Consider the following 27803-nt stretch of genomic DNA (forward strand, 5'->3'; position numbering starts at 1 on the left):
GGTTAGAAGCAGTGGTGAGATGTAACTAAGTATATTTACTGAAGTACTGTACTTAAGTACAAATTGAACCCTCCCGTTTTCCTTGGGTCAAATTTGACCCGTTTTTAACGTTTCTACATCAGAAATTTGGGTTGCTTTTATCAAATTGCCCAAAGATAACATGGATGGTTTCATACAACGTTCTTTGCAAGGCTCCTTGGATTTGACTAATGAATTCCTCTAGAACTCTAGACATGCTGAATCTCTGATACTCCTTTGATATCACCTACAACTCCACAATGTTAGATGAAAAAACTGAAGAACTCAATATTATAACATGGTAGAAATGTAGAACAATAAATACCAAATGACCCGTGCGCCTACAAACAGCAGGGAGTCATCGAGTCAAGCATTTCATTTTCCACTAAACATTAACTGCATGGCACCTTTTGTAAGGCACTGCTGCAAGAATCCCCTTAAAGGGCTTGAAAAGGTCTGAGCTCTTCATTTCTATCACTTCAAGTGGGGAGTCTGTCTCCTCGGCTGCAGAGTGGCAAGCTGAGATGAAGGGAAATAAGTGACTCGTCCTGAGCTCAGAAAGAGGCAGAAGAACATGAAAGCCTTTGCCAGGGGATGAATGGAAGCAATGATGGCTTTTGCCAAAGTGGCAGATTCCATTTTCTCGTCACTCAAGGCTCCGTCTGACACCAATGAGGCAGGAGCATTAGAGAGAACAGTTGGGGATAGATGATTTAAAAAGAATAAGCACAACAGAACTGCAGTCAAAAGAGAAAGTGAGGATGCAGAGGAGGGAGGGCGGAGAAAAAAAGGGAGGAGAGGGAGGGTAAGAGTGATTCACAGGCTAGTCTGTATCAACGACGTTCCACTTCTAGGATTGCTCCGTTGCCACCGGAAATTCTGCTGGATGTCCCTCATTTCAGCCGGATGTCCGTCACCTTCCCCTTTCTTTGTGTTGGCATTTTAACCTCCGGTGGATTTGTGAGGACTATGGTTAACTGCTCCTCAGATCTCTGCAGGGTAAATCCAGACAGCTAGCTAGACTATCTGTCCAATCTGAGTTTTCTGTTGCACAACTAAAACAACTTTTAAACGTACACGTTACACGTACACGGTGATTTTGCAGCGGCACGGTGGCTCTGTCCAGCATTAAGTGCCGCCCAAGACGATTGTGATTTGGTTTAAAGAAATGCGAATAAACCAGAGCATGTTGTTCTCCCATCCCGGAATGTTGTATGGACTAGCCAGACCGTCCTCCGCAGCGCTGTGGAGGAAGGTCTGGCAATTCGAGACTACTCCCAGGCTCACTGCGGGAGTAAAAAAAAAGGCTTTCTTGATTGGCACACGTTGCAGAAGAATCAATTTATAGCTGAGAAAAGCAGAGAAAAAAAAACAGAGATAATCTGATGAATGATTTACAGTATGTGAAATTGTCACAGGAATAGAAGGCTGGACATCATCTCTTCCATCCTGTTTGATTCTAAATAAGGTTGACCTGAATAGACCCAAGAAGACGATCAACAATAAAAGTAATACATGTAGAAATAATAGGTAATACATGAATGATGAAGAAAAAAATAAAAAGGTTAAAAAAGTATGTATTATTTGGCACTTTAAAGGAGACGTTACTACCAATTTAATCCACAAGACATATAGTGAAGTTAATGGCTTTAATCTTTTTTTGCCTCCAGAGGGAATCCAACATTTTATGGTATATAACGGTGAGCATAAAAACAGACAATTAGCTGTTCCCATTTTGGCTTTGGTTTTTAAATTCATAAAATATTGAAAGAACCCTAGCAGCTGAAGATGTTCTTTTTATTTTTATTTCACAAAGAGAAAATGCATTTCAGACAAAGCTTTAAAAGAATGATAATAAATTTGTACATGAAAAATGATGTTTCTTCCACATGAATGACCTAGCAGACGTCATCCTGTGACTACAAGAAGGACCCGCACACCCAGACAATTTGTAGTAAAGACACTGAAAACAACGAAGCAGCAGCATGTTACAAAATACAAACTAAGTACACTCGGTTCTCTGGGGAGCTTGTTGTACTCGACCTTTTTTTTTTTTTTAGTTTTGTCTCACTGTGAAAACTGGCCTTCGGGCTCTGACGTCACAAACGCCGTGGAAGAGTCCAAGCGAAGGGTCGCCACGTGTTCCTTTTGTAACTTAGTGCTCACAGTCCTTGAGACGAGACAAGCTGTGAACACAGTCTTTGGAAAAAAATCAAAGCAGATAAAAGAGGAGAGGTCCTGTTGGGCAACATACAGTTCCCGGGAGCTATGGCAACGGCAGACTGCTACAATAGGTTGGCTCCGGCACAGAGAGAGACGAGAGGAGGGAAGGGATGAAGAGAATGAGAGGAAGACACGAGAAGGGGAGGTAGAAATGAAAACGAAAGGTGGAGAAATGTGCACGTTGCTCGTAACTGCTCCTTTTTCTCTGCTCGGCTGTTCAAAGGAACCCGGGACTCGATTAGCTTTAATGTGACATCAGGATGCATCTGTAACTCGACGACGCTGGTGTCAAATGGTGTGTGATTTCCTCCTTTACTCGCACACAGAGCTGAAAGTCACAGTCCCAGCTGAGTAAGCCCATGGGGAAATCAAACTCTTTGCAGTGACTTGACACGCCAGATGGTTTGTTAACACAGAACCAATCCGAGAAGCCGTCATCGGAAACTGTTAGGGAAAGGGCAGGCACTTTCAAAAAAAAATACCTGGCAGGTAATCGGTCCATCACGTCCCCCATTGTTGTTTTGAACCAACCAGCCGCGGCCGTCACACACACCTAAACCACGCCCGTATCTGCCGGTATCTCCTGACCGGTCAGCTGTAGTTCAGAAACAAACAACCATAGGTTGGAGCCTGACAGAGATGGATTTTCGTGACATGGGATACCGCGATTCTCGCGCGATATCGCGAGAATTCAGCTGCCGTGCACGGTAACCTCGGCGGCACTTTAACCCTCTTTTAGCTCTTTGGGGAATTAAATCTCTACTACTGGCAGCAAAGGAGGCACACAGACAGGAAGTCTGTCTTTAGAGGTCCACTGCTTAAAGGCTCTTTAGAGACGAACCACCTTAGTGGTTAGTTAAGACTCCTCCAGTAAGCACTAGACAGCGGTGCTACGACCCAGCAGGGGGAAGGCTGTTGGGAGGCCACAGCTGGACTCGAGTTCCCTCAGTCCATGGACCCCCTGAAGACCTTGAAACCCTCCTTGGAACCCCTGTATCCCCCCTCGAAGTCCTCGTATGCCTCCGTGGATTCCTTGTATGCCTCCGTGGAGTCCTTGTATGCCTCCGTGGAGTCCTTGTATGCCTCCTTGGAGTCCTTGTATGCCTCCTTGGAGTCCATGTATGCTTCCTTGGAGTCCATGTATGCCTCCTTGAAGTCCTTGTATACTTCCTTGGAGCCCTTGTGTTCCACCTCTGAGCCCAAGTCCATCGTGGTGAATCCTGGGCTCTCGGCGGGGCATGGTAGCCATCGCGGTGGCAGCCTGGATAGGACGGGCCCCCGGCGGGCTGAGGTTGTTGTGGTTCAGGTCCATGTTGGACAGGAGATGACCCAGGGAGTCCCAGCGCTGGGACGATGGCAGGCGTATCAGGGAGGAGTAACCTCGCTCGGGGAACACAGACCTCACTGGAGGCTTGCTGGTCTCCGACGTGAACACTGGAGCAGGATCCTGGTGTTCTCTCAGAGGCGGGGGCGCAGGTGGTGCGGCTCGGAGCGGGGCGGGCTTCAGGTAGGTGCCCCCCCGCGGGTCGGCCAATACTTCACTGTAGGGCGGAGGAGGATCCTCCATCAGAACTGCCTCCTCATAGCAGGGCGGCTTCCCAAATATGTCTGTGTCTGGAAAAAAAGAAGAGACTGGGATTAATACATACATATACATACATATCACAACATTTTAATGAGTCAGCCTTGCTGCCAACTTGTCCCAGAGGACAGCAGTAAAAAAAAATCTCTTTAGACGAACATTATAAAAGGACACCTGTAAAACTAACAAGACATATCAAACCGTATAAAAGGTATGGTATGAAGGTCAAATATTGATAAAACTAGAAAAGCTATTTTTATGTTTGTAGTGTGATCCCAATTTAAAGTCTATGGGACAAGAGACAATTAAGTATTGTGCAGTGGGCTGCATAATGCTGAAGCAAACCAGAAGGAACACCATAGACCCAGGGCCAGATGTACGTACATTTGCGAATGTAGCGTTATCAGCGGCATGTCCAACCCGCAGAAAGCGTGTGCTGTGATACTTCAGCTTACGTCGTATTTACCAAACCTGCAGTTCATCGGGTAATCGCCGCCTTTCTCCGCCCACTATACCGTAAATTGAGCTGTAGCAATGCGTTAAGTACTGGTGCTATGATACGGCTGAGTGCAGACTGCGATATTCCCACTGCTGATGCTATGACTGTTTGAAATTATCCTGATGCCAATATTTGTAATGTAGCGAGGAGTTTAACAACTGCTGGAATGGAATGTGAACGCTGAGTCGGAGAATCAATGTCATCTTTGATTTCTTCCAGTAACTGTAATATTGCATGGCTGCTTAATCTGTAACGCTTAATGATTTTGTGTTCACTCAACTGAAAAAGGGGGATCCATGTGGCAAAAATCCTTTCAGCTCGTCTCCCTGGCCTATGTCTTCGTCTTGCTCCGATTACTGCTGCCATTTCACCAGGAGGCATATGCGAGGAAACCTGCTTGCGGCTGGTTTACACCTGCTTTTAATAGGCGGAGAATTTTCACCGCAAAATAGAGGCGCGCTGTCACGCGTGGTTTTTGTACGTACCGCGGAATACATAATTAAGCGCACTTTACGCTTCCCCTCCCATCTCTTTATGGGGAAACTCCCACTTTCCCCTTGACCCTCCCATGAATGCATATGCATGACACGGAAAAGCGTAAATATGGGTTTATGTTTATGGGTAAAAAACTCCTGCGTCTCGTACATACAATTTAACGGCACTGAGCAAACGGGGATGAGGAACAACTGGAAATACTGTCATCTCATCTACCTAAAATGCATTTTTGATGCTTTCAAATGTAAACACTTTGACGAACGATGGCTTGAAGACCTAATTTACCTGTTGGGCCACAGACTAAAGAAAATTACAGCACCTAAACTAGCGGTCAGTCCGGCCGGCGCTGTTTGCAACGCTAGATTTGGTTAATCAAAGAAGCTAGCAAAGCAAAACGGTAAAGAAAATAAGTACAGCAGAAACAACAGGTCGGAGCACCATGTTTATATCTTTAAATGATAACAAACATTAACAAGTTTGGGCACCTGGGTTGTCACCTGGTAGAGCGCGCGCCCATATAAATTGGCTTAGTCCTTGACGCAGCGGGAATGGGTTCAACTCCGACCTGTGGCCCTTTGCTGCATGTCATTCCCCTTCTCTCTCCCCTTTCTTAGTTGTCCTGTCGGAAATAAAGGCCTATGGGCCTAATGCCCAAAGAATTATCTTTAAAAAAAAAGAAAATTAACAAGTTTGCCAATTTCGCATATCTCTGTAACAGCGAGTTGTCTACACGGAAGTGTTTTTTCTTTTTCCTCACTTCTTCTCCACTAATTGGACCATTCACACAGTCACTGTGCTTTTAAGGAGCGCTGAGCCATGAATCATAGTCATAGTCTCAGTGGCTACAGCTGACATACAGTACGGAAAAGGATGTTTTCTTTTATTCTATCGGTTACATTTCCCATCATGTGGTTGAAACAACAGAAAACAAAGCGCTATATTGTTCAACTTCAGGTGTAGTTTGGTTGTAAAGTTGTATCGTCGTGTCTTTTAGCTGACACAAATTTGTCTGACATTTTCTTCTGGCCAAAAACTACAGAAAATGTTAACTTTACTGAAGAGAAATAGAAGCACAGGAAACAAGTTTACTCCTGCAACATTTCCAAAATACATCTGACCTGCCAGAGAGGCTGTGGGCATAATGTAAGAAAGTTGGGTCTATATTTCAATGTATTGTCAGTATAAAGGAAAATATTTCTGGCCTTGGGCAACAAACAGTCTAAAAGCTTTTTTTTTTTAAACAACTGACGGCAGTTTCTGTTTCCAGGCTGATGAATCTGCCCAGATCCTGATCAATATTTGTCGAAATGTTGCACAAGTTCTCTGCTTCTGCTTTTACAGTAACTCGATTTGTCGGTTTCTTGCAGAGGCTCTTTTGGAAAAAAGAAAAGGTTTTGCACTATCCATGCAAAAATCATATGTTTATTTAAACCATATAACCCCTTTTTTCAAAGTGACTGACATCTGAACTCAACAGTTTCTCTGCAATGATATTGCAAGCTTGCAGTGTCCTTGGTTGTCTGCAAGTCGTGGTGGGAAATATTGTAAATGACTACTAATGTATACTACTAAGATATACATTATCCTGAGTTCCAGTGTCTCTGATGATTACACCAACAAAAACCTGTTAACACCTACAACAACAGACATCACATTACGTTATATTTAATTTAGCTGACGCTTTTATCCAAAGAAACTTCCAATAAGTGCATTCATCCATAAAGGTACGAGCAGCAAGAATCAATTACATTAGCTTCAAATAAGCCAAACTACAAAGAGCCACATGTAAGTTCTTGGGTCTTTGTAAATTATAGTGTGGTCTAGACCTATTTAGTCTTGCATTGCCAGACCTTCCTTCACAGCACAGATATTCTAGCTAGCTGTCTGGATTTACCCTGCAAAGATCTGAGGAGCAGTTAACCATAGTCCTCACAAATCCATAAAGTGCTCATATTATGCTCATTTTCAGGTTCATAATTGTATTTAGAGGTTATATCAAAGTAGGTTTACATGGTTTAATTTTCAAAAAACACCATATTTTTGTTGTACTGCACATTGCTGCAGCTCCTCTTTTCACCCTGTGTGTTGAGCTCTCTGTTTTAGCTACAGAGTGAGACATCTCACTTCTGTTCCATCTTTGTTGGGAGTTGCACATGCGCAGTAGCGAGGTAAGGACTACTAGCCAGTCAGAAGCAGAGTATGAGGGCGTGCCCTGACAGTACCTAGGTAAGGACTACTAACCAGTCAGAAGCAGAGTATGAGGGCGTGCCATGCTAGCAGCTAGGCGAGCATTATAACGTGTGTTACAAAGTGACCACGTTTGTCTCTGAAGTAAAGGCTGGACTACAATAGAGCTGTTTGGAGCAGTTTGTGAACAGTACTTTCTGTTGGAGATGGTAAGTCCCTTGGGGTGGACTTTGGGTTTTTTCACTTTGTAAACCGATTACATGCACAAAAAAGCCAAAAAGACACAAAGAAAGAAAACGGAAGGTCATCTGGCCGAAATGAGGGTCATCTGGCCGAAATGAGGGACACCTGGCGGAATTTCCGGCAACACCGGAGCAATTCCAGAAGTGGAACGTCATCATTATAGACCAAGACCTATTCTATCTGTAAAGTGTCCTGAGATAACTTATGTTATGATTTGACACTATAACATTTTTTTTATTATTTAATTAAGTGCAACATGTAAGTGCAATTTGTTTGTTTTTTCATCATCATATCAGTGGTGTGAATCAACAGCTGTTTGTTGAACTGTTGCCATGGAGCTGGATGTATTTATAGATGCAAATGTGTGCGTTCCATATGTGTGAGTGTACCTGGCCAAAGTTGGGTCACTCCTGCATCATGCCTCACAAATACCTACGAGATCAGACTGTCATTGTTGTCCAGCTCTCTCTGCTCTAAACCATGCCACCAGCTGCCAGGGCAGCTTTAAATAAACATCAGCAGAAACACATGGGACTGATGTCTCCACCGGGAGGATCACAAGGGGTTTGCTTTGAAGAGACAGCCGGCTCTGTGAGGATAAAGTATACGTGACTGTGAAGCAGTGATCCGTGGCATCTGTATAAATGACGGTGATCGTATTTGTCAAGGTGAATTACAGGATTACACAGAAACGTGTTTGTGTGAATTAACACTAGATACAGACATCCTTTCATTCATTTTAAGTGCCAACCACGTGGTTTTATTTCTGTAAGTCAGGATGTTATTTCATCAGGGTTCATGATCTCAAAAGTCTTTGTCTTTTCTCTCTTTAGCTAATCTCCAGTTTTATCTCATTTTCATCAATTTGTTTCTCTTATCTCCTAAATACTCTTCTCTCGTTTCATCTCATCCCTTTCTTTATTTTCTTTACATCTTTTTCTCCTTGATGTATCTTCTCTTCTCTCTTGTCCTCTGATCTCATCCCTCTCCATTTTCTTCCCTAATCTCTCTCCTCTTATCTCATTTTATCTGGCATCTGCTCCTCTCTTCTCCCATCACATCTCTCTCCACCCATGCTCCTCCTTTCCTCTCTCACTTCCTTCATTATCTCTCTCCATATATCTCATCCTTTACCTCTTCTTAAAGGGGGCATTTCATGCACATATGCATTTGGGTATCTACCAACCCACAAACTGTGAAATAAGACAACCCACTCAGTTTTTTGTGGGCTGCCTAGATCAGAAAACATGGGATTCAACAAGCCATTCAGATTTGGCTCCCCTTGCTATGAGATATGCAGGTTTATTAGAATATACCACCCCCAATCTGAGTCAGACATACATATAGCTATGAAAACTAATGCCTTGTAATTTCTATGTATTCAATGTATTTATTACTGTAAGCCCCACATTGACTCCCGCTGTATAAGACCACGATGATCCGCAAAGGGAGAAGGTTGGGGTGGATGGATGGGTCCCAAAACACAATACCTTTAAGCAAGGAACAAGTGTTCGTGTCTCGGGTATACTACTAAAGTGGATTAGTTTTGGTGCCTAAACTTAACTGTTATGTTACTGCAAGACAATTACCTTTTTGTGGCTAAACTTAACAGTAACAACTGCTAAACTTAACTGAACTCTTGACCTGGTCGCCGTCATTTCGAAAGTTATCACATGAATTGTTGTGCGTAGGTTTACGTACAGAAACATATGAACCTGTTCATTGGAGTATCTACACCCACATATCAAGAACTTTGCAAAGGTGCGCCATATTTTTCTCGCAAGCCGAGGTGAGGCTTAAGGGATGGAGGGTTTCAGACAGAGGGTGAATAGCTTATATCTCCTTCAACTCTTAGTAGTAGTGATTGCCAATTTAAGTCAAAGAAAAGCCATGATTATCAAGTTCAAAACACTGTGGCTGCAGACGGCTGCAGAGGAGGAATCATCACCCACCGCCGGTCTGAACTGAGCTGCTCCCAGAGTGAACATCCTGTGTGGGTCATGACTTTGGTACAAAAGCCTGTCAGAGCGAGACATGCTGGCTGTGTGGGATGACAGCTGAGTGATCCATGAAATCTGTTTCTGGAGCTAAACTCGTAGGCTGTTTTTACAGTCTCAGATGTTTGAACGCATCTTTTATTTGCTGTAAGCATCCACCTCTCTCTTGCGTTTCTCTGTTTTTCACTCTGTATTGTGTTTCTTGTGTTTGCCCCTGTAAAGCACATTGTGACTTACTCCATCGGTGAAAAGTGCTTTACATTGACATATAGCTTTGCTATTTAAAAATGGCAGGATGTGTAGGATGTCCCGTGTTGCGCTAGTGACAATTCTCTCTGACTGATCAGTGATCTGTAAAGTTTTAAGTAGTATCGGCTCAGATCACTTGGAAATTCAACTGAGGTGATACCAGAAAAAAGTACCAGGTCTACTTGAGTAGAGCCTTGCCGTACCATGAAGTGGAAATGCGGCATTAAGCGGGATTTATGGTTCTGCGGAGGCTCCATGCAGAGCTTTGGCCGTTGCCTACGTAAGTGGACTGAAGTTTATACTTGTGCGTTGGCGTCTGCTTTGATCTCTTTAAGAGAATAGCAGGGCTGGTGTGTGGGGGGGAAATGCAACGCTACCAAGCCACGGCCAAACTGACAAGCAGTCAATCACAGTCGTTGCCATCTGCGTTGCCACAACGTTGTTACATTTTTTAAGAGGTGCACGTCGGCCACGGCATAGGGTCCGGCATAGGGCCTGGAGTAGGGTCCGTATCTCCACGTACCTACGTACGTACCGTAACCGAGAAGCATAAATTGGCATTTAGAAAGCATTAGTTTTAGCAAGTGTACCTAATAAAAAGGTTACAAGACACATGTTAATTAGTGAGCTTTGGTGGTTTGATCGATCAGATTTCAAGCCGTCTCTAATGCTTCTTAGTTACATTTACATTCAGCTTTTTTTGATATTGCATACTATAGCTATTCCAACATGTGTAAATGTAATTTAAGCCAAATGAGTGTGAAATGTGATGGGATCAGATTGCCACCCACCAAGACCCTGGTTCTGCCTGAGGTTTCTGCCTGTTGAAAGGAAGTTTTTCTTCGCACACTGTTGCACCAAATGCTTGCTCTTGCAGGGAATTGTTGGGTCTTTGTAAATTATAGAGTGTGGTCTAGACCTACTCTATCTGCAAAGTCTCCTGAGATAACTCCTGTTGTGATTTGACACTATAAATAAAATTTAATTGAATCTCCATCTCCACAGCCCCCTCTCGTACGACTGAAACAGCTCCCAGCTTCTCTCTCCGTCCTCTGCTGTGCTCATCTTGTCGGCACCTGCTTCTCTTTCAGCTCTGCTGCTGCCTGGATACTAAACCTCTTCATCAGTCTGCTTTGTGACCGAGACTCCAACAACCTTTTGTTTTACCCGTTACTGTCTGCCTGTGCTCATTAACCAACTTTGACAGCAGCTGATGCTATTTTACTCACTCCAGCTTTCCTTTAACTCTCCAATTATCCCTCTTCTTTCCTAGCACTCTACAGATTCATAAAGGTTTACGCTGTTCCTCCTCCTCCATCATTGGTTTCTAATTGCTTACCTCTTCTTTTCTCCTAATTCTTCTTCGCTTTTTAATTCATAGTTATTTTCCTCTGTGAATAATTCCATTAAAATCATTCTTCCTCTCCACATTTAAATGTTCAATACAATAAACTGGAGACACACTGGAGAGTAAAAATTGCATTTTAACTTTTGTAAAGTTGGTTTTGATGAAACGTTGCAAATATTGAATGGGCAGTATGTTAACGCTTTAATGTCACTTTAAGCTTATTTAAGCTTTTTATTGGGTCCTTCAGTGCAACACATTTTCAGTCTCCCATTATGTAAAATACGGACACTTGGTCATGTGCCTTTGGTGTTTGTTATTCACACTAAAAGTCTCCTTTAGCGCAGGGACTCTTGGCGTCCTTTGGCATTTGTTATTCACGCTAAGTCTCCTTTAGCATCGGGACTCTAGACGTCACTTTTGACGCTCTGGATCGGAACCTACTGACTGACATGTGGTCCAAGAACGGGACAGTTAGGTTTAGGAAAACATCGTGAGCGGGGTTACAAAATATATGTTTCTGTGACACGCAGGACAAGAACGGGACATGAACCCCGGTCTCCTGAGTGATAGTCCTGTGTTGTTTGACCCATCCAACACCCGAACCAACCTCCCTACGCGGCATTTCGGTCTTTCATACGACTCGCTACCGTTGTCGGTTTTAATGCTACGTCATCATACAGCGCCGCGGTCGAGCAGCTGCTCCTCCAGGTGTGTTCCATACAGACGCTGAAGGGTGATTTTTTTATGTCGTATCAGACGCTGAGAGCCACTGCCCAAGCATCTTTTAATTCACCCTTGGATGTTTGTTATCTTCTGGTTTCGCCCACTTGCTTGATGTAAATTCTCCGGACAATCTGTTCATACGAGGGCTTAACAGACATTGCACAGACTTTGTAATTGGGTGCTGGAAGGGTAAAGATCATTTAATGTCCGGTCCAACTGATTCGGACATTTGCGTTCTCACATACAGCTAGGGTTGGGTACCGAAACCCTAAACGACCAGTATCTGCCTGACCAAATAACAACGCATATTTCGTTGCCTCATTTTGATGCCACTTAAATGCCTGCGCTGCCCTGTGGGGCTCCGAAACGGACGTTACAGTAAACCATCACTGCACGTGATACAAGTTAACATTACACTTGCCTTTGCAGCAGGTAACGTTAGCCTACCATTAGCTAGCAACTGGCTTAAACACGGTTAAAATGCTGACAGCTGAACAGTGTACCGTGTGGCTGTATTTTAGACACAGCACAGCCTAGATGCACTTTACGTGACACCATGGCCAGTGCCACAGTCACAGTTTTAATGTTTAATTTAGTTTAATTTAATGGTGCATTTCTTTGCACCACGTGAGCTTATGATGCATTCAAGAGCAACTCAAGAAACTCAAGTTGTGGTTGTAAAATACCCTTTTGCCATCTAGAGATTCTTGTTTTACAGCAATTGACTGGTAAAATAAGTTATTACACTTATTATAATAAATTATTTAAATTTGGCCATATGGCCTTAGCAATAAACAAGACAATCTTTAAATTTGACTACTGTCATCTTTTAAAAGTATCGGTTCAAGCACTGTTTATGTACCGGCACCATTTTAAAAGTATCGTTTTAGCACAAGTATTGTAAAAAACCCAAACCTACATACAGCTCCTCCCGGTAATGTAGAGATAAGTTCACATTTGCAATGCATGTGTGAAAGGGACCTAGATTATCTCTGTTTTCTCGTCTATTTGTTTCTCTTTTAGTTTCGCCCGGCCGTGTTGTTGCTCCCTCTGTCACCGCTCGGCCTCCACAGTCACCACCCACGCCTCAGCGGCAGCTGTCACCATGACACCCTGCGGGGGAATGCTGCCTGGCAGGCAGGGAGGTAGAAGCTGGGAAGCCAAGTGTCTAAAACAAATCTGACAGTGAATAATAATAAAAATCCTCCTCCTGTCCTCTGCTTCTCTGTCTGCATCTGAATTGCTCATATGGATGTTGTGAATGTATTTATTATTTCTCAGTCTTCAAGAGTTCAAATTATGAGTCTTATTAATGAAATATGCATTTACCTCGTTAAATAAAGAGCAAATAAGATGTGGCAGGTTTGATATTTGTCAGTAATTTTACACACAGCAGTAAAGAAGAGATTAATATTCTGCTCAAGAGACAATCTGCAGTGAGTAGTGTTAGTGTTGAGACTAGTGGATGCAGTAGTTATACAGTGACTGCTAATGTTTAAATACAGCTTCCGAGAGATGAAGAAAGGAAAACACTCCGCTGTAGTGAAAACCGGTTGTTTCATACACTATTGGGGCTGTATATCTTCAAGTCAAAAGCAGCTGGATTTGCCGGTGAGCAGCTCCGAACAATGAAATATTTTTAGGTCGGCCACATGTTGACCTGAGGGTCGTTTAAATTAAATGAAATCACGAGTTCCTGCTGCCTGCAGAGTTTGGAGAGACTCTCTGCTGCAGTTTGGTTGATAGTTAGACTTTACGTAGTTGTTAATGTCAATAATTGTTTGACATTTTAATTTAAATAGTTAAATCTCTAATTAATTTCTTATGTGGTTACTATTACGACACAACATATATATAAGTTCTAAGCCTTTTGCTCAGTTACTGGAAAAGAACGAGTAGAAGCAACATGATTATCACAGTAGGTTGAGTTAAAGACTCAATTATTTAATTGAGTGTCAGGCTTTTTGTAGCCTACAACTTAATATTTGGGGAGAATATGACACTTCCGCTACATCTAGTACATCCTGTTAGCATGCTCTGTGCTCTTGTGATCTGAAATACTCAGAAATGCGGTATATATCCACATCTTTAATTTGCCCCAAATGCTTCCTTTACCTGCCCCAACCCTCCATCTTCCCTCTATTATATTATACTGTACGTACTGTATATAGTATAATGTAGAGGTGGGGAAAAACTTCCACAGAATAGATTTATTTATTTTTTTACCAAAGATTCACCTAAATGTTCTTTTTCACGCCAACGGTGACTGCATCATCTCCGTTTCCAGCAAAACAGACCGAAGGTAGAAAATGCTGAAAATATACAGTATGTTATGTACTTCTTTACAAATGCTGAAAATATACAGTATGTTATGTACTTCTTTACAAATTAAATAAATGTGGTGTGCATTCTTCTAAGAAAACGATTAGTTTTTATAAATGTCTCATGATATATTGTCTCTAGAAGTTGTGACTGCTCCTAGGCCTCAACACCTATTTCAAGTCCATTTGGGTTGCTGGGATCTGGGGATTGGCCAATAAGGACTGATGACTAACACCTGGATGAGTTGATTTCTCCCATGTCTATAAATAGGTGTGCCTGGGCAGTCAGTCGAGCTCCCTCTCTCCTTGAGGTTGCTTGGTTTGTTTGGACTTTGGTTGAGTTACTTTTGCTTTCTTACATCGCTACACCTTCACACATTCATACACCACACACATAACTGATAAACCGGTCGCACGTTTAAAGGTGCACTATGAGTTCCTGCATGGATACTTCTGTTGACGTTCCAAGGAAATGTTAAACAAAACAGAGCTCCCTCCCCCCCATGTTTCCGTAACTGTCATAACTAATTAACTGCCACTAACACCCACCCCCTCCCCCAACCATCTTGTCGGTGATTGGCTGGAGTGGTTTGTTGTATTTTGGTGTACAGGCTGTGCCTCTAGTGTTTGACGTTTACGACCCTGTGTTGTCTCCCGAGACCCCTTTTTCACAGTGTATTCAGGGGGCAGGCAGCTAGCGGATCAGGGAGAGATGCCTACGATTTGAGACAAAAATTAAATTGCGCTGAAACCATGCAGGAACTATAGTGCACCTTTAAGTTTGTGTATTTTTTTTCTTTATTAGATAGGACAGCTTTAGACATGAAAGTGGAGAGAGAGGGGAAACGATCATGCAGCAAAGGGCCACTGCATCGAGAACTAAGCCTCATTATATGGGCGCACGCTCTACCAGGTGAGCTACCCAAGCACACTAACTTTGTGTATTTAATTTAATTGAACAAACGTGTTCTCCACATTTTGTCAACCCTTTGAGCCAGGTCATGACATGGGGGCTCGTCCGGGTCGTGACAAAGTGTGTTATTCAAAACAACAACAACAAGCCACAAAGAAAGCTGCAACCTTTTGAGGACTATACTGTAAAGTGCCTCCTGACCTATAATTATGTATGGTTTACAAAAATGGGAACTGCTGCGTCCGTTAGATGAGAGAAGTGTATGCGCGTTGTGCACACGCTACATTATGGCCAAGCATGTGCCCCTAAAATAGCATCTGAATAATGCGCCACTGACTTTAGACTAGTGGAATTGTTTTGTGAAACTGCAAAATAGCACCAGGTAACGTTTGCGCCTGAACACGCCTCTTCTTTTCACTGAACCATCCCCCGGGAGCGCAAATACATTCCCTAATTTACCGACGTGCATCTGTGGAGGGAAAAGTCCGCTGTGCGTCGGGTGCAAAATAGGAATGATACATGCGTTGGTGTACAAAGGCAATTGCGCCCAGTGCAAGATACGGCCCTATGTGTGAATAAAGACAGAATTATAAGAATCGAACAGGTATGAAAGCATATCGTCCCAGCCTGAAAAAAAATTCAAATAACATAAAAAAACAAACTAGGATTAAAAGTTACATTAAAAATGTAAAATGAAAAACCCAATAACAATCCGTTGACGTTACCTGGTATGCTGACCCAGTTTGCTTGCGGCATGGGATGAGGGACCTGCAGAGGAAGAGGCGGCGACAGGGTTTCGGGGGCGCAGAACTGCGGCGGCTCCCTGGGCAGCTGTAAAGGTGGTGGGGGGGGTGAAAGCGGCGGCGGCGGAGGAGGCGGCGGCGGGTATCCTGTGGGAGGACAGCCGAGCGGCTCCATCTCTACGGTGCGCAGACATTGCTCCCTCAGCCTCTCCTCGCGGTGGCGCTTCAGCCTGCGCTGCAGGAAGCTGCAGAAACAGCAGAGCATGACGATGACGGCCCAGACCAACCAGAAGCCGGCGAAACACGCCAGGAAGGTGTAGGTGCCCTGCGACATCACCATGGCGCTGACGGGACGGGATGAGAGTTCCCGTCCGTCCGTCCCCTCCCCCCCCACCGAGGCAGGCAGAGGTGATTTCAGGTGTGCAGGGCGGGATGTCCGTGATGTCCTCTTGTCCGCTGGATGCCGTGAAACTTGGCAGGCCTGTGGCTCGTCTCTCTGGGGTCAATAAGCCAAATTCTGGCACTTTAATCACATTCAGTGATAAAAAAAATGCTGATTAAAATGCTGACATTGTGATTCTGTGGGCTGTATTCCAATGTGGCAACTGACAAAATAAAGTAATGTGATAGAAGGTGTTAACAGCAGTCAAAGAGAGCTTCAAGTTCGGCCGGTTCACTTGAATAGGGAGGCATTTAACTCCGGTAAAGTCACAACATCCTTCAAAAAAAAAAAATCTGGTTCCAAAACTTCCAAAATAATAGCTGTGATCGGTGTCAGGTTTGTTTCAATGCTTCACAAAATGTAAACAGACATTAAAAAGACTTTCGTCTTTCGTGATGCAAATTATCAAGAAAAATGGTATCAAAGAACATTATATAATCGCCTGAAGAAGTTAAAAAATTATGATAATTTAAATTTTAAAAACAGTTTACATAGATAGTTGTTGAGGAAACATTCATTATAATCTACACCTCTTCTGGAATAGGACTGTCACATTCTGCAGTTAGTCTTGGTTGTGCTTATGAAGGACTGGCCGTTATCATCAGTATATGTGGGTGGGTGAGTGTGTGTGTGGGAGAGAGAAAAGAGAGAGTGAAATGTATGTAGGGGATGGGGGGTGTTTGTTTGTTACATATTTTATAAAAAAAAGAAATTTTAAAGTACTGATCTGGTGTGGCACCTTGAATTTCGTTGTGTTAATACACTTTATTCATGCAATGACAAATAAAGCTTGATTTGAGTTGATCTTCAATAAAACGTGAAATAGCATACATTAGCATTCTTATTAAATGAAATGTCATTAAAATGATTTCCTAAAAAGTGCACAAAGTACCTGAATGCCAAAAGTTAACGACGAGGTTAATTGAATTGGAAAAAGCAGCAGCGACTTGTTAGCCTCACCAACACCTGGTTTAGACATAAATTGATGTAAATCACAGGATGTTCCACTTTAGAGGCATGACAGCAGAAACTGGCATACAAAATGATTTTTGACCAAATGATGTGCCTGAAAATGAGAAACGCACTCCACCACCAGCAAATTAATAATAATAAAAAATGTCAACAAGGAAATATTGTGCTTTACATTACTAAATTTTAACTTTAACACTAAAAGCAGAGTCTATTTTTTTTACTGAATGGCCCACAATCTGGAAATTGGATCAGAAAAATCCAAAAATATACATATCTTTCTTTCTGCTTGTAAATATTCTTTGTCCGTACAGATGTTTTAGAAACGAGCTCCTCTGCAGCGCTCCTCATTTAAATGAAAATGTGTCTGAATGCAGGATAAACACACACAGATCCAGACTGTTATTCCACAAGATTACAGATGTGCCTTCACGTGTGTTTCAACAGCAGCGAACATCCATTTCAATTCTCCCAAAAAGCTCCACCAGACTTCTTTCAATAATCCACCTTCTCAGCGGTGGTGGCGGAAAACGTTTCCATATTTTCTGACAGAAAATTGAGTTGCGACGGCATCGTCATCTGATTTTTAAAGGCAGAACCTCAAGTCCAAGTTACAAGAGAGGAAAAAGAAGAAGTTGAAGCTTGAAGAAACAAAGGCCTGTGGGCCGGACAAACTGAGGCGGAGTCCAATCAGGTGATGTATGAATCCCTGTTGGACTCGTTTAGTACATGTGAAGTCAAAAAGCTGGTCCCCTTCAGGACTGCAGGGGGGACCGGATCTCGGGGGTCAGTCTACACCGCTGGGACGCCGAATTCTTCTGTCTCAGATCCCAGCGGGACTCCTTGGTGTCACGCTGCTCTACGAAGACACACAGGGAGGAGACGAGACCATTATCAGACATTTTCAGAGGACAAATTCAGACAATATTTTCAACACAGTGAGAACTCAGCAGTAAAAACAGCACAGAGGCCATGTGCTTATAAATCTCAGCTGCTCAGGCAGGACTATTGGGGGAGGGTGTATCAGTTTCACACTTCAGAGAGCAGCTCAAAGAGAAAATATTCACAGGGATGTCAGGAAAAGACACATTGCAAATTATTCCTTATTTATGTTCAAACTAAAGAACTACTTGAGTTATTACTTCCACGCTGCACTGCCCACAACACGCTATCTAACATTTGTAACCAGGTTTAAAAGTACTACACATTGTCATAAATATGATGGTAATCTAAAGGTTTTTGAGCACATATGTGACTTAGTTAAAAAAATAAAAATAAATACTAGGTATTGTTGTACATATGGTTAAAAAGTTATTTCATGAAAGGGTTAAAAAGTAGTGTGATGTTTGGTTATTTCCTTTACTAGAGGTTTTCAAGCTGAGGCGCTAGTATATGTGTTAAATAAGGGATACTTATATCTCATTGCCATATGCTAATTCCTTAAAAGCCATTACAGTGCATTTATTTAAAGTGATGGTTCGGAGTAATTTCACCCTAGGGTCCTTTGCACCATGACCTCGAGCCAAACACCCCCCCAGAAGCTTTTTTCAGCTGGGTCTAGCATTGGGAGAGTTAGCGTAGAGTAGCGTTAGCAGCTGAATAGCTTAGCGCAGGGGCTAATGGACCCACGTTTGTATCTGGTAAATGACCCCACTAATAATGCCCGAAATGATACCAAACTTCTACACTAGTACAAATAGGTTATGTACTCATAAAACGATGGATTGGAAAGTTTGGAAGTACATCAGAAGTTTATGAACACTTGCCTGCTGGCTTCTGCTCTCTGTTGTTGTTGCTGCTGCTGCTGCTACCAGCAGTTAGACGAGTGCTTAGGGACGTCTACAAATTACTACACCGAAAAGAGATACAACAAAAATATTTATTAATTTAATGATTAAATAAGGTAATGTCTCCAAACTTACCTCAGTTATTACTTGTCTCATGCTAGTTATACTACAGTACTTAGTTAAAAAAAAAAAAAATTAAATTAAAAAATATTTTTGTTTAATCTCTTTTCGGTGTAGTAATTTGTAGACGGCCCTAAGCACTCGTCTTACTGCCGGCAGCAGCAACAACAACCGAGAGCAGAAGAGAGCAGGCAAGTGTTCATAAACTACTGGTGTACTTACAAACTTTCCAATCCATCGTTTTATGCGTACATAACCTATATGTACTACTGTAGACGTTTGGTATCATTTCGGGCATTATTAGTGGGGTCATTTACCAGATACAAATGTGGGTCCATTAGCCCCTGCGCTAAGCTATTCAGCTGATAACGCTGCTACGCTAACTCTCCCAATGCTAGACCCAGCTGAAAAAAGCTTCTGGGGGGGTGTTTGGCTCGAAGTCATGGTGCAAAGGACCCTAGGGTGAAATTACTCCGAACCATCACTTTAAGTGGGCTAATTAAACTAAGCCTAATAATAGTGGTTACAGATACATTTTTTTTTATTTAACCTTTATTTATCCAGGTAAGTTGATTGAGAACAAATTCTCATTTGCAACAACGACCTGTAGTCCTAGTAAAAGTGTAAATAAGTACAAGAGAAACAGTACATTACTTTAGGTATTCTTTATTTTAAATTACCTTAACTGATTTAACGAACTCAGGGCTCTCCTGACTAAACTGGGGAAAAGGGTAACTACCGTTTTTTTTCAACCTGGCCTCTATTTTCCTAGGTTTTTGTTTCTAAGTGACTGGTGGGAACAGTAATTTTCCCACACAATGTAAGTTAACAGGACAATTGTCCAGCTTGTATTTACCTTCACAAAAATGCTCATTTTGTCACTGACAGACTCAGATTATTATTCTAAGTGTCTGACAACATTATGGAAATGATCCCTTCAGAGACAGACCTTTAAAACCTCTTTGAGACCTTTCTGTTTAAACAGAAACAGCTCTGAAGTCGCTAGCGCTAAACCCACCAGACTCCATTTAAAAAAGTAACACTTAGCGAGTATAGAGCCAACATATTTTCACATGTAAATCAGTAAACTGTGTTTTTTTCAACCAAAACTAGAGTTGTGATGGTTGGAAAAGTGGAAAGATGACCCAAAACAGCTTTTCATAGTTTTATTTTGTTTCTGTCGACTTTAAATGAAGTGTATGTCACGGTGCTAAAACGACCTTTTATTTACATGGAATCTGGTGGATTTAGCAAATGTAATTTCACAATGTTTTTATGTTTTAAAAAAAGGATCTTACTCTTTAACAGAAAGGTCGACCTGCTTGGAAATCCTTTCCATAATGTTGTCAGACACTTAGAATATTAATCTGAGCCTGTCAGCAGCAAAACGAGCACTTTTGTGAAGGTAAATACAAGCTGGACAATTGCCCTGTTAACTTCAATTGTAGCTTGTTTCATCACTGCCAACTGCAGAGATCTCTCTTAATACTGGACCAATGTCAAAGATTGGTGTTCCCATCAGTCACTTAGACACACAAACATAGGAAAACAGGGTCCAGGTTGAACAAAAACTAAACTTTCTAAATGCTGTCCTGACCTGAAAACGGTGAAAAAGGTTGAAAAAAGCCTCCATATAAATTTTCTTTGTATAATGTTTTGCTTTAACAATGGAATAAAGTAAATAGTTTTTAGAATAGAACAGACCTTCCTCCACAGCGCTGCGGAGGAGGGTCTGGCTAGTCCACACAGCATTCTGGGATGGCAAAAAAGCTTGCTCTGGTTTATTGGCATTTCTCTACACCAATCACAATTGTTTTGGGTGCCTCTGCAAAATAGTCTCGGGAACTTGTTTTGGTGGAACGTGTACGTTCAGAAGTAGTTTTAGTCGTGCACCAGAAAACTCAGATTGGACAGATAGTCTAGCTAGCTGTCTGGATTTACCCTGCAGAGATCTGAGGAGCAGTTAACCATAGTCCTCACAAATCCACCGGAGTATAAAATGCCAACACAGAGAAAGCGGAAGGTGTGGGACATCCTGCAGAATTTCCGGCGTCACTTGAACAATCCTGGCAGTGGAATGTCGGCGATACAGACTATACATCAAACTGTGTGAATTTTCTCTTTTATTACTCAAAGGCTAACTGAACATCTACGAGAACTGTGTTGAGACAATTGGACACTTGCACTGCATTACAGTTACATTTATAGCACGAGTGGAGTCGCAGTGTTTTCGTCAATTTCATCTTCCTCCTCCGCATCACCTTTACACACGTGTCTCTCGTGTCTATTGTAATTTGAAATTGTTAGGCAGAAGCGATTCCGAGGCCGAGGGCTGTCGTGAGGTCGCCCGGCCGCTGATATTTCAATATCAATGGGGAACAGAGCTTTTGTCTACTCCCCTTCGCTTCCTGCCTGTCCGCTCCATCATCGCCAAGGAGCACTCTGTGATATATACTCAGACCTCCACACCCACACATGTACAGTACTTCCACTATTTATATCCTTCTTTTGTCTTTTTATCTTCCTCTCATAACTGATGTCACTCTGATTTAAAGGTACTGAATGATTTAGATCTGAACTGAAGGGCAACAATAAAATATAAAAGCATTAATTGTGGAGGACGTTTTCCATAATTAACCATTCAAAGCAGCATAATACAACCCCATTTTATCCTTGGAGACTGCTACAACGTTAAGGCACAACAAGTCCTTAACAATATTAAACAAAAAAGCATTCAAAGTGCTTAAACAGTAGATGTAGGCAATCACATTTAACCCTTTGAACTCTGCAACAGAAATGCTCCACCGGTGCCACAGTTGCATTGGTATTTTGGCTTCTTGTGATGCCATTTCTTGGGAGTATCTTCAAATGCTTCAGTGCAACCTGCGCTAAAAAGTTATGTAAGTCAATGAACAATCGCAATTAATAAAAGTGTTGAAATTAAAAATGGTGTCATAATTTAAAAGCAATTCAAAAATAGGACCCGTTTTCATTAAATTTCACTAAATAAACACACAAAACATATTGATCCCAAAATACTTTTAAATGTAGAAACCTGAACAAAATATTTCTCCACACTCCAGAAGTTATTTGAACTCTGTACATTTTTTTTGTTTTTGAGATATCCTCAGAGTGTAATGGCATTTTGAAATCTGCAGTAGAAATGGTGTCACACGGTTTTGGGTGCTCTAGCTGTCATGGTTTTTATTTTAGATCCATTTAAACAGGATCTTGGAAACAACGATTCCCCACGCCGGCTGGCAGGAGCACGCTTCTCTAAAGGCCTTTTTACAGTCGCCGCAGCCGACCTGTCGCGTGCCAATGGGACGTCAAAATGACGTAGATCTCGCTGGCGCGCCAGGATTTTAACCAGAGGTCGCGCACCACTCTATTTGTTCTGCCGTTGTTTACCTTTTTCTTCTTCTTCTAGTCCGTAGAAAGAGCAAAGTTGGTAGCCACCTCTGTTCAGGAGAAGACTGCAACTAGTGTCGCGACCACCACGTGCAAGTATAAATAGTTACGGCGCTCCCATGATGGCACACTGGCGCGAGACAGGTCGGCTGCGGCGAGTATACCGCACATTTAAGGGTTAAGAAGCTGAAACCATAAAATATTGAGCATTTCTGCTTAAAAAAAAGAACTTAAACAATGAATCCATTATCAAAATAGTTGTTTATAAAGTTTTCTGCAGATCTTTTGCTTTGCTTAGCTCTAAAAACCATCAAATATGCTAAATTTGGAAGATGAGAAGTTATAAAATGCCATCAATCTAAAACTTTTGGGCACATTTTTGGAATTGGTTCGTTACTTACTGCACAGTTTATATGAATAATATTCAACACAATAAACTTCAAAAGCTGATTCTTCAAAAACCTTCTCAAACTCTCACTGTTTCAGGCTGATCTCCAGAAAATGTGAGGATTCAGCGTTTCGCTTCGAGGACACTCTCCAGGCCTCGGCCAGCCGCTTCATCTTCTCTGAGCTTTCAGAAAGCGGCACGTCTGTCGTCACGTTTCACTCAGAGCGCACACATCGTTACTGGATCCACGTGAGGTTGGTGTCGGATGGAAATCTCAAGGGCACAAACCTTGTTTTTTATCTCCAGCAATGAGTTCTTTTTCCTACTTGTGCCCTTTCATTCTTTCAACTCTACTTGTTTTATGAAGATTGCTGAGCTTTCACACAATAAAGGAGCTCAACTGAAACAGTGACTGTAAGGTTAAAGTTCTGACTTTTCAGTAGCAGTATTTAACCGCTACTGAAAACACATGCAGGTCCGTATCTAGGATTTTAGCAATACCGAGGTCCAATTTTTTAAATTTATTTCACTGATCTAAATATGCACATTTTAAGACGTTTGGAGAGCAACAATTGTGTATTAGTAGCTTCAAATGCGAGACTAGATGACGCTATACCCCAAAACCACAGTGTTGACCAAAGATTGTACACTCTAAGAAAAAAAAACGTAAAATAACAGAATAAGTTCTGGCAGCTCATTACCCGAACTTTGTCCCGTAATTAAAGAACAGAAATTTAGTGTGTAGCTACAGTTTAAATACAGAACATTTTCTGTTAGGCATATATATGAAATTTTCTCTCACAAATGATCTCAGCCAAATATATATAATGTGATGACCAAGTTTATGAAGAAGTTTATGTTATCACTTTCTGCGCCCCCTGCTGGTCCTGTGTAGCAATTCTTCTAATCTCATTGTCATTCCTAATCTTGCCTGCTTGTGCAAATCTATATAAAGAGGGCAACCCAGTGCAACAGTCTCAGCAAACTGATGTGTTGTTTATATATTTTTGGCTATACCTAGTTTTGAGAAGATGTGTCCCGTCATGTTTTTGTTTAGTGTTTCCTTGTTTGGTAGTTTTTGGGTCGGACAGCCCAATGTGTGGCTGGTTGCAGTTTGACCAGCCTGTTTTACCACATAATGTTTTTAACTTCTTGGGTCACAAGACTAAGAATCAACTGACAAGGCTCTGTGAGCGTTGCTTTGATTAAAAAAAAATGCTAACTTCAGCTAACAATGACAATACTAACATGCTGTTTAGCAGGTATCATGTTCACCATGTTCACCGCAACCCGTTCTCACTCCGAACTCGTATAATACGGACGTTTGGACAGTGGATGTCAGCATGGGTGTCAGTTTGGTTTGAAATGTGCTAGGGACAGAGACGCATTTGGAAGTGCATTTCCAGAAGTGCTGGGTACAATGATATTCATTTTTTTCTCTCTTTTTCATGTTTTGAAAGACGCTGTCCTGTAGATTACTAATGTAAATTAATAAAAATGTATTAAAAAATGTGCTGATGTCCGACACGTTTTATGAAGAAGCCTTAAGTTTTCAAAAACCATTAGACAGGCATTCTACAACGCTTAACGTGGTTTAATGCAGAGTGCGAACTACGCAAGCATCAAGACGTGGCGGCGCTGCGGTGCAAATTCAACTCATTTTTAGGACATGTTAATTTAAAGATTCGCAGAAAAAATATAAACATTGGAGGCCATTATTCGGCACGCAAAGTCCTTGAAATCCATTCTGCAGTACGCGTCATATAGCCATGATAAAAAGAAAACAAGGCAGTTTAATTAATTTCGGTTTTACTAAGACATAGTGTAGCGATGACGTTAATAGCACGACCAATTCACATGCTGCAATGTTATTAGCACACCTCCCATCGGGGTGACAACGCAAGAAGAAGCTGAAGAAATAATGTCCTCTGGCTGAAGATGCTCCTAATCCCTCTTGTTCCTCTCTCTCCCGTTAAATTGGAAAAGTCCTAATATTATAGACGTTATCTGATAAGCGTTTCTGCTTCATTAGAGCCTATAAGGAAAAAGCTTAACGTGGTTGAATGTAGCAGGACTACCTAAACAGCAATCAATGATCACCACATTTCTCTCTCATATTGCTCATCATAACCACTGAAAACTGTCAAAAATCTAACCCAAAGTCCTATTATTATGGACGTTTTCTGACATTAAGCGTTTCTGCTTCACATTTTCAGCAGGGCGGCGGAGCGGCTGTGGGTTGACTCCCCATGGTTCTCATATGTCCTATAAGGTCCGCAGCAGAGCGGCTGTGTCTGTGCCTGTCCTGTGGGGGGGGATAGAGCTTTTTGTGGATTTGTTGGCATCTGTCGATCACGAATTACAGGCCTATGTGTTATGAACTTTATTTTTTTAACTAAATTGAGCTCGAGGTTTTAAAAAAAAGTGGTGGGTACAAAATGACTCATGACGAAATGTGGTGGGGACGCGTACCCACCGTCCCCACCAAAATCTACGCCTATGGATGTCAGGGTCAGATACGACGTAAAAAGCGCCCTTCAGCGTGTGTGGGGAGAGCAGCAGCAGCTACACAGCGTTTGAAGATGATGTAGCATTAAGAGCGACTACGGTAGCGAGTAGTTTGAAAGCCCGAAAATCCACATAGGGAGGTTGGTTGGGGGGGTGGATGGGTCAAATAACACAGGACTCACCCAGGAGACCGGGGATCGCGTCCCGCGTGTCACGTTTCCTAAACCCAACCGTCCCGTTCTTCTTCTCCTAAATCCCTCGTGTCATGGAAACCATAAGCCCACCCACGACCTTTTCCTTAACCTAACTGCGTCAAAAGTGACGCCAATAGTCCCGACCAAGCGCACTTAGATAAAGCGCGTTTAGATATGACGCCAAAGGAGACTTTTAGCGTTAATAACAACGCCAAAGGCAGCTGACCAAGCGTATTTTATGCGATGGGAGTGAGAATGTGTTGTTCACCACTGTGTGTTAGCATGCTAAGAGCTATGAGCGAGGAAGCACGAGAGCAGCCCTTCCCGGAAGCTGAAAGCCGTTGCTTACTCCGCCCACGCAGCTGACGAATTCACGTGACATTTCAGAGGAAAGGATGTCGCATCCGTCTAAAAACACATTTCTCTCTCCTCGCATGAATTCCATGCTTTCTCGATTGGGCAGACTAAGACCCAAAGTAAGGGAACAAGGAAGGGAAACATGGTTGTTATTTAACGACTTGAGACGTAGCCCATGTGTCGTGCTGCCGGAGTGTCCATAGGAAAGGCACTGGCCTGCTCACACAGTATTTCATCATATTAGCAAAATGTATCTCATGAGTGACATGAATATCATTTATAAGAAATAACTGAATTATAAAACACCAAATTGGAAGGGAAATACTGAAAACTTATTCAAATGTAAATATAGTTCAAACAAATGCAAGTCTAAAAAGATGGAATATCTGCCAGTTGCTAGATGTATTTATTTTATAATGTCAGCTTCAATTATGTTTTTGGTGAAATACAATCTATTTATTGATTTTACAGGCACAAAATAAAGTTAATCAATATACAGTTTCATCCACTTCAGCTGTAAGTTATCTACATGGGAACTTCTTCAAGGACCCTGTGGTGTTTGGGGCCCCAGCATATGTCCTCACTACAATATGTGTGTGTGTGTGTGTGTGTGTGTGTGTGTGTGTGTGTGTGTGTGTGTGTGTGTGTTTCTAGAGAGAATTAAAGTCTTTGCTTGATATTCGCTCCTTCACTGTGCGTTTGAGCAGCAGTGTCTGAGGCAAGGCATCCAAAACATACTGATGATGATTATTACGCAACAGACGCACTGCTGTCTTTTGAATGTCTCTTCTTTAATTTCCTCAGAGAAACAGCAGGAGGGGTTTGTCCTCTTGAGACTGTAGAGAGACTATAGAGAGTATAGGCTACAGATTCTTAGAAAAAACAGCCAATAAATGAATATTTAAAGTGTAAGACAGCTTTCATACATGGAGATCATGAGATAAGGTGGCAGCGCAGGTAATAAAATACCTTGAACAACAATACCGTCGCCCACACTTCGTTTCCACACACACACACACACACACACACACACACACACACACAGACACACGTACACACAGGTCCGTTTTTGAATAATTACCTATTTTGGTGTAAAAACTCACCTTTAATTATTCTGGCGCCTCCGACGACATGACGCACTCAGCTCGTGTCCGTGCCAAGTTTTATGTCCAAAATAAATTCCAAAACAAACGATGATAAAATTAAAAATAAAAATAAAACACTTTCGTGCGTCTGTTCCCTGTCGGTGTGTGTGTACTGTCCACCGGCTCCGGGCAAATAATCGCCCGTTAAAGGATGTGAGATCCTCCCCTCCCTCTCGCGCTCTCTCTCTCGCTCTCTCTCTCTCTCTCTCTCTCTCTCTCTCTCTCTCTCCTCCCTGCCGGGAGCTGCGCGTCGTGTTTTGGATGTCAGAGTAATAAAAAGAGGTTTATAGGTTCACCTTGGCAGCCTGGCTCCTCCCTCTCTCTCTCTCTCTCTCTCTCTCTCTCTCTCTCTCATCACTGGAACAGCAGAAGGAGAGTTTCGTGACACTCAGCCTGTCTGCCTGTCTGGATGATGAGAATACAAATCAATCTGCTGCCAGAGTTTTCCAAGGAAGCACGACTTGGCAAAGGAAGGCAGACACTGTGGAGGGCGTAAAGAGTGAGAGTTTTAATGTTCAGCTGATATTTAGCCTACATGACTGCAAACGTATTTGGATTATACATGGTTGTATTGTGCTGTTATGTCGTCTCCATTCACATCCACTAAAATTGTACACAAGGAAAAGGTCTTCAGAATATTTATGTAAGACTTTGTTTTGTATTATTGGGGATGTTGGAAGAAGACCCATTTGAAACCCAATCAGTGTGTTTACATGCACAGCAGTAACTGGGGTATGGTCTTAAAGTCCCAGTGTGGAACTGTTTAGTTGTTCATTATCAAAATCTGTGTTGCCCGTTCACAAACTTGTCCTTTTTCATGAATATTTACCACCACCATCAATTCCAAGTATTCCTTATGGCTTGACATTTTACATTTGCATTTGCATGAACTGGGGTAGACGCTCCATATTCATGCTCCATCTTGAAATACGTTAGCCGGT

The 27803-nt window shown here is 42.2% G+C and overlaps 1 protein-coding gene across 1 annotated transcript; it reads right to left on the reverse strand.

The window, feature by feature from the left end:
- Window positions 1-1653: 1653 nt before the first annotated feature.
- Window positions 1654-27034, reverse strand: prr7 (proline rich 7 (synaptic)). Its single transcript, XM_028595841.1, has 3 exons — window positions 26821-27034; window positions 15524-17811; window positions 1654-3855 (listed from the first exon to the last, which is right to left on the reverse strand). The coding sequence occupies exons 2-3, from the start codon at window positions 15879-15881 to the stop codon at window positions 3119-3121; spliced, it is 1095 nt and encodes a 364-aa protein (XP_028451642.1). The 5' UTR covers window positions 15882-17811; window positions 26821-27034; the 3' UTR covers window positions 1654-3118.
- Window positions 27035-27803: the final 769 nt, after the last annotated feature.

This window comes from Perca flavescens, chromosome 13 (assembly GCF_004354835.1).
Source record: "Perca flavescens isolate YP-PL-M2 chromosome 13, PFLA_1.0, whole genome shotgun sequence".
Taxonomy (NCBI): Eukaryota; Metazoa; Chordata; class Actinopteri; order Perciformes; family Percidae; genus Perca; species Perca flavescens.